The 8,054-nt window shown below is 48.2% G+C and overlaps 1 protein-coding gene across 1 annotated transcript; it reads left to right on the forward strand.

The window, feature by feature from the left end:
- Positions 1 to 1,603: 1,603 nt before the first annotated feature.
- LOC100066876 (keratin 33B) lies at positions 1,604 to 7,659 on the forward strand. Its single transcript, NM_001346161.1, is given in 7 exon segments — positions 1,604 to 2,000; positions 3,506 to 3,588; positions 4,569 to 4,725; positions 5,601 to 5,762; positions 5,857 to 5,982; positions 6,162 to 6,382; positions 7,197 to 7,659. Coding segments are annotated over 7 exon segments (1,215 nt in total). The 5' UTR covers positions 1,604 to 1,652; the 3' UTR covers positions 7,315 to 7,659.
- Positions 7,660 to 8,054: the final 395 nt, after the last annotated feature.

The following is an 8,054-nucleotide window of genomic DNA, read 5'->3' on the forward strand; positions in this document are numbered from 1 at the left end:
CAACTTTTAGAATCCTACATTATTATTTTATAGTCTCAATGTGTTTCTGACCCATTAAAGATACTACTCAGGTTGGTTGTTTATTCCACTCACTAGGCTTGGTTCCAAATGATATCTGGTTGGTTGCAAAACTAAACATACCCTCAGAAGATGAAGATTTACCATCAATGAGGATAACCAAAAGAAAGTGTCCTAGGCTGCGAGGGCAAGTTTGAAGACGGCGTAATCTGAGTAATGACTGTATGGGAGGAATGAGTATACAGCTTCCAAAAGGAACTACTTTAAGGAGTATCTTTCATATTTTGAGGACTGATAGATTAAATATAAAATCCTCATAGTTCAAATCTCCACCTGAAACACAGTGAGGGCAGAACATCTGTTTGTCAAAATGTATTGATGGTCACGAGATGCCATTAACCACACAATAATTTAGTGGCTTTTTAGAATCGTATCCTTTGGAAAGCTGGGCTGAAGTGTTTTTACATCAGATAACTCAGTTTCCGTTTTTAAAGTTTCTAGTAGGTATTGTACTTTCTCACTTAGTAGATTTCCTTCCATTAGCATAGAAATGACCTTTGGTTCTTGGATAGAAAACAGGCTTTTATTTCTTGGCCGACGCTAATTTAGGAGGGGATATTGTCTAGTAGTCGTTGGGTCCCATTGAACTCATAATGATTTGTGCATTATTGAATCTCAGTGGTGAGAAGATAAGAGAGTGTGGCTGTTGGAATCAGAGAGATCGGGTTTGAACTCCGGCTCCACTGTGTAGGAGCTCTGCGACCTTGGGCAACCTCTCAGAGGCTTGCTGTCCTCATCTACAATCCCTGCAGGGTTTTGTGAGTACTGAAGGAGATAATGCACATGAGGTGCTTAGCACAGTGGGTGCTCAGTGAACAGGAGCCATTCTAATAACAGTCACACTGTGTGTAAGCACATAGTAAGTCTTCATGCAGAGTAGGTGCTCTCAAGATGTGAGTTTTCTCAACATTCTGTGAACGTGGAATAATAGCAGAAATGGAGTGTGGGGGTTTCCCGCAGCCCCCTTGGAAGAGAATAGAATTGCCTCCATCTGGCCTGGGTAGAATGGCAAAGGGACGTTGAACGGGGTGGCCTCCTAAGTCCTCTCTGATCTCAGCTTCCAGGATTCCCCACCCATCAGTCTGGTTTCCAGGTGGCCTTCCTTAGATGGCTTTTCTCAAAGTCCTTACTGAGCTGGGTGAGGAGTTGGATGATGGATGAGGCACGGACCTTTCCTCGTTTAAGGGGAAGAGGCACAGAAGAGCCCCCAACTCTGGGGGACAGTGTACAGCTGTCACTCTAACTCAACACCCTGTGAATAAGCAGCAAGGGAATGGGCTGATCACTTTGAAGACAAACCATGAAGCTCTTACTTAACCAACCAGCATGATTGGCGAGGAGTCCTGACTTAGCAAGAAGCCAAAGTAACATATTTTATGAGGTAAAGGACTCGTGTGAGGTGGCTAAACGGCAAATGGAAAAATTGGTCAGGAAGGTAAAAAGAGGTAACGCTGGACATGTTTGGCACACCCAACACTGACAGAATATAAAGCCCTGGAGAGGACCAGGGCCACACCAGAGAAGAGGAATCAGGCTTTGGAACTGACCTTCAGAGCTCCACTCTCTCCAGCACCATGTCTTACAGCTGCTTCCTGCCCAGCCTGAGCTGCCGCTCCACCTGCTCCTCCCGGCCCTGCGTGCCCCCCAGCTGTCACGGCTGCACCCTGCCCGGGGCCTGCAACATCCCTGCCAATGTGGGCAGCTGTAGCTGGTTCTGTGAGGGCTCCTTCAATGGCAACGAGAAGGAGACCATGCAGTTCCTGAACGACCGCCTGGCCAGCTACCTGGAGAAGGTGCGCCAGCTGGAGCGGGAGAACGCGGAGCTGGAGAGCCGCATCCGGGAGCGGTGCCAGCAGCAGGAGCCCGAAGTGTGCCCCAACTACCAGTCCTACTTCCGCACCATCGAGGAGCTCCAGCAGAAGGTGAGGGGGTGGCACCACACTGCCAATTTAGTAAAGCATCTATTCAAATTTAGCATACCCACTTCTGAACGGATCTAAGACTGTTCGAAGCTAACGTTGAGAAGGATAAAGACATAGACTTCGTTGGTTTAGCTACAATACATGAAATTGTCTTAGAAAATCTCTTCGGGAGGCCCCACAAGGGAAGGATGCAGGCTGGGGAGAGGGTAAGGCGTTAGACCAAATCAGTTACAGCAATTTTACATTGCTTCTTCCCTAAAACCAGATTATCCGACCCTAGTTCTAGTGGGATATCCTGGTCTTGTTTTCAGAGCCTATAGCTTTTTAAAAAAGTATGCACTGAATTATTTCTTGGAGCCAGGAATTTCCTGAGAGAATCCTCAAATACGTAAAGCCTTTCAAAGCTGCAGAAAGAGACTGTGTCTGTAGCAAAGCAAAGAGCCATTGACTCCAGAAGCCTCTCTAATATATAGACAGCATGCCATCCACCAGAGCCGACTCATATACAAGTGAGAACTCAGGACCCGTAGTGCAGGAGTGGAAGTGAGGATAAGGAAAGAGTCAGCACAGAGGTGGGACTCGGTGGAGGTCAGGGACGGATTCCCAGGAGAGGCAATATCTGAGCAGGGATTGAAGGATGAGCAGGAGTTGATGTCCAACTGCACAAGCCCTTGATTCTCAGAGGGCATGGCCTGTCCCCTCTTCAGTAGTTCTGGTAAAGTGAAGGCTGGTAAGGGGGTATGTGATTTGAAGATCATGCATTCATTTACTCACGTTTAGTGATGACTAGGCACAGTGCTGGAGCGAGGGATAAAGTACTGGGTAAGACAGTCTCTTGCCTTCAGAGCTCGCGGGCTAGGGGAGAAAAGTGGAGAGTGGAAACCAATGACCAGAGGGAAGGTGACGGGAAGTGTAACTGGTTGAGAGCAAAGTCCTGTGGGAGGGCGTGGAGGAAGCAACCCCCTGCAGGAGCTGGGGAGGACGGGGATGGGGGTTATGTGAGGGGTCTTGAAGGTGGTAAGGACATCCCAGGGCACTCCAGGTAGAGGCGGAAGCTTCGTGCAAAAGCCTTGTCCAAGGCAGTATGAGGGGAGAGTGGAGAGAGGTCAGCAGGGCTGGAAAAGGAGGGTATGAGGGTAGGATAACCAACTTGTCCTGGTTTGCCTGGGGTTTTTCTGGGTTTAGCATCCCAGGAACCCTCCAGTTCCAAGCAAATGGGTCCTGGTCACCCTATGTGAGGCTTGGTACCCGGTATGCTTAATTCCTGCAGGAAGCCAGAGGCAGACCAGGAAGAGTCAGTGACAAAGGGCACATTTCTCCTTGACTGTTTTAGCTTTGAAATGATCAGTTCTGTTAATTAGTCTTCCCTTTACCCAAGAACTGAAAATCTGAAAAGATTCAAAGCTATTTGGAAGGAGTGGGGCTGAAAGAAAAGAGCTTTTCACTTTAAGGCACAGCGCATTCCTTCTTCGCCCAACTCATCTCACAATTAATGCTGTCTCCAGATCCTGGTCAGCAAGTCTGAGAACGCCAGGCTGGTGGTGCAGGTTGACAACGCCAAGCTGGCCGCAGATGACTTCAGAACCAAGTAAGATTTTTCTAATGATCAGAGCAGCCTGGTAATGGACAGGCTGAAGCGCAGGGTGGTGGTCTCTGTCCCGGGAGCGTGCAGGCAGAAGCTGTCTGGGTTGATAACGGGACGATTCCTGCACTGACTTGATTAGGTTAAATGTCAGTTAGAGTCACCTCACTGAATGCCAAGAATCTATATTTTAAGTTTAGGAAGGAGTGCAAGAAACCACCCATTCTTTCTCTTTTTCAACTTAACGTCTGGACCAAGTGTAAAAGTGAATTTCACATTGGTTTCTTGGTATAGGTTAGTCAATATCAGCCCATGAGAAAAAAGTTATTAAACCACAAAAATACGAGGCAAAATCCATTTCAGAGAATCAGTCAATTTTTCTAGGTGTGACCATTACAATCATAAGAGTCCTTTGCATTTTCATAGGATTTTACGGTTTACGATGTAATTATACCTACGGCCTTTCCTCATCTTCAGGCCAACTGGATGAAGTGTTAGTTTGGTTCTCATTTTACAGAGGAGGAAATCAACACTTAGGGAGACGAAGGGGCTTATCCACAGGCAAGGCTGAATCTAACTGACTTCTGATTTAGCGCTTCCTTAACAGCAACTGATTGCTTCTCAGCGTGGTTGGAAAGGAAGGCAAGACAATCTATAGCTGGCTTAAGAAGTTTACCGGCTCACTTAAGCAGGCAAGATGGCGGGGCTTAGCTGACAGCAACCCGTGAATAAGATTCTTAGAACCAACAGTTAATATGAGAGTAGAACTGTGCGTTGGCCCCCCACCAATACCTTCTCTGTGGGTCTGTCTCAGGGAGGAAATAGGTCTTTTTACTCAGCACAGTGGTATTTTTTTCCTTTCAAAAGACTTTAAAAAAAAAAAGAAAATATTTCAAAATATAATGAATTTGACTAGGTCAGCTAAGTAAAGCCCAGGAAGAAATCTTCCTCTTTGACCTCCCTTGACCTTTGCTGTGTGTGTGAAGGTATCAGACGGAGCTGGGCCTGCGGCAGCTGGTGGAGTCGGACATCAACGGCCTGCGCAGGATCCTGGACGAGCTGACCCTGTGCAGGTCTGACCTGGAGACCCAGGTGGAGTCCCTGAAGGAGGAGCTCATCTCCCTCAAGCAGAACCATGAGCAGGTAAGGGATTCCCAGCTCCCAAGCTCCCACTATTGAGAGTTCCGTAGCTCCCCTGAGCAGGATAAGCTAGGTCTTTGCAAAGTACCATAGGGCAAGCACCACATGCTGCTGGTTGCTCAAAACATACTTGGGGGACTTTTGGGGACTGAGTTACAAGCCTCTCTTTTTTACCAAAAAGAGTATGGTCAGCTGACATATTTCCACTTGGGGCCAAAGTCCACACAAAGATCTTTAAAATACTTTCTACAGTTTGATAAGATCTGTTATCTTCTGAATAGATGCCAAATTAATGACTAAGACCGGAAGGAAACTTCCTTAGATTATGTGTCGCCTAGATAGTAGAATCCAAGCTGGATAAATGGATGGATGGATGGGTGGGAAAAATGGGAGAAATTAAGGAACTCAAATAATGGTTGATTCAGAGCCCCTGGTTGAATGTAATGAAATCAGATGCATGCTTCAAACATTACATGTTTTGATGAAGAGGAAACAACCTCTAACAGATAGTGTATGATGGCAGAAGACATGAAATAAATGGGAGGACTTCAACCTGGTTCCTCTGTATTTAAATAGCAACAATTATAAGCCAGTTATCATGCCAGGTTTGTCACTGAGCAAGGAGAAAATAAGAAAGAAATGATAGAATCTTGGAGTGAGAAGAAACATTAGCAGTCATTTAATCAAGCAGCCTCATTATACAAATGAGTGACTCAGGAGGCCTGAATCACAAGAAGTGACAGGTTACATCACCTGGACTTCGGCTCATGATTCCTAAACTCCAGTGCAATCCTCTTCCCACCTCACTGGACTCCCTCAAAGAGAGTTTATTTATAGACTTCTTTCTGTGGGTTCATGCCTACCTCTTCCTCCAACAGGAAGTCAACTCCCTGCGTAGCCAGCTTGGAGACCGCCTCAACGTGGAGGTGGACGCGGCCCCCACCGTGGACCTGAACCGCGTGCTCAATGAGACCAGGAGTCAGTATGAGGCCCTGGTGGAGACCAACCGCAGGGACGTGGAGGAATGGTTCATCAAGCAGGTGGGCATCCCAGCACGTGGCCACTCAGGACCTGAGGCCCCTCAGAGCCTTTCAGGCAGGGTCTGAGCCTGTCTTGTCCCCTCCGGTGTTTCAGACCGAGGAGCTGAACAGGCAGGTGGTGTCCAGCTCGGAGCAGCTGCAGTCCTACCAGGCGGAGATCATCGAGCTGAGACGCACGGTCAACGCCCTGGAGATCGAGCTGCAGGCCCAGCACAACCTGGTGGGTAGTGTTCAGCCGTCCTGGTGAGAAATGTGGGATCCCATGTCGGGGAATGGGAGTCAGAGGGATGCCCTTTGGGCCACACTCTCCCTAACTCTCGAAGCTTGTGACTTCTTGGGAACCCTGTGGAGAAGCCCGTTGAGGGAGCAGCTCTGAGATGTTCTTTGTCTCCCCCACAGAGAGACTCTCTGGAGAACACGCTGACGGAGACAGAGGCGCGCTACAGCTCCCAGCTGTCCCAGGTGCAGGGCCTGATCACCAACGTGGAGTCCCAGCTGGCCGAGATCAGGAGCGACCTTGAGCGTCAGAACCAGGAGTACCAGGTGCTGCTGGACGTGCGGGCCCGGCTGGAGAGCGAGATCAACACGTACCGGGGCCTGCTGGAGAGCGAGGACTGCAAGTGAGTACCGGGCACCCCTACAAGGCACATGCACGGTTCTACTAAAGGCTGAAAAAGGGACTTTGCAGATCAACTTCCAGACGCCAATATGTGTGTAAAGACTAGTGTTTTATATTACAGCAGCGAGAACTAGGGTGTATCTGTTGCTATCATTACCTGGCCTAAAGGTATTTTCTGTTCCAAAAGATGCTAGTGAGATTTGACCGTTTTCCCTACTGGTGATCCTTTGGATGCTGAGGGGTAAATGAAGCTTTGTACCTTCAGGCTTGGCTGTCACAGCAAAAGGGAAAACAAAACTGTAGCAACTATCATGCAAATTTGAACAGTGCTTTTGGATTTAACCCCACTCCCTTGTGTCTTTGATCCTTGTTGGAATCATCTGAGGCAGGCAGAGTGGGGATCAGTGTAACCATCATACAGATGAGCCTTTGAATATTGATAGGGAAGATGACTCAGGAACTCATAGGGTCCAGCACTTGTCACCCAACACAGTATTTTTATGAACAAATTCTGTGTGGTAGGGATTACCAATCCCATCTTACAGGTGCGGAGGCTGAGGCATAAGGGCATGAAGTGACTTCCTTCCCCACGACTCTGGGGTTGTAGAGCGAGGGCTGGGATTCCACCTCAAGGCTTCTTTGCTCTTTTCCATCACTGTCTCTGAGCTTTGCCGAAGGAGTCATCCGAAGCAGGCTTGGCTTCCCAAGATGTCCGAATGGTTTCCACTTGTTCCTGTGTCTCCTTGGGTTGAGCTCCTTCTCTTAATTTTTTATTGTCCTTTCCATGCTGAGGACTTAATGATTCTGTCTCCCAGGCTGCCCTCCAACCCCTGCGCCACGACCAACGCCGGTGACAGGTCCTGCATCACCAATCCCTGCACCCCTTGTGTCCCACGCCCCCGCTGTGGGCCCTGCAACACCTTTGGGTGCTAGATATCCTGGGGCCAGCAGGAGGGTTGCGTGAAGACAGAAGGGACGTCGATGGACCAGCTCTGCTTCTCTGACAACCATCAGCCGCAGGACCCACCCCAGGCATCACCATAAATGATAGTCTGGAAGGAGAACAAATGCCCAGGGTGTGGCCCGGCTCTGAGCCTAGGCCCGCCTGCTCCTCTTCATTCAGGGCCACTCTCTTGTAGTTATTCTGCGACCTGATGGTCTGACGGGTTTGGGCTGTGAAGGTGTCATATGAGGTGTTTTGTGGTTCTCTCTGCTGCTTTCTTCTAGTTCCATAAATCCCTTTGTAAGTCTTCTAATAAACTTTCCTCTTGCAAAGCAGTGATGATTCTCATTTGTATTCATTCTTTTCAAAGTGTTCCCTCCATGTGTACGTGCTTCTTATAAAGCCACTTGAAAGCCCAGAAGGACTGTGTAGTTCAATGCTCTCCTGAAAGGTCTCCGTCACCATTAATTAACATTCATTGAGTGCAACGAGCCCCAGCATCCACTCAGCCAGCAGGGAACCAGTGGGACCACTAAGGCAAGAGGCCTCATCTGAATATGATGAGCATTCATTATGGGGCCTTACTCAGTAAAATACAACAGTTAACATTTCTAGAAAGTTCCACTTTTTTCTTTTCCAAGTGCCTACAAGAAGAGGGACAGGAGTTAACACTTATTGAACGCCAACCAAGAACCAGGAACTGCACGACTAATTTTTTCTCTTACACAGT

This window comes from Equus caballus, chromosome 11, assembly GCF_041296265.1.
Source record: "Equus caballus isolate H_3958 breed thoroughbred chromosome 11, TB-T2T, whole genome shotgun sequence".
Taxonomy (NCBI): Eukaryota; Metazoa; Chordata; class Mammalia; order Perissodactyla; family Equidae; genus Equus; species Equus caballus.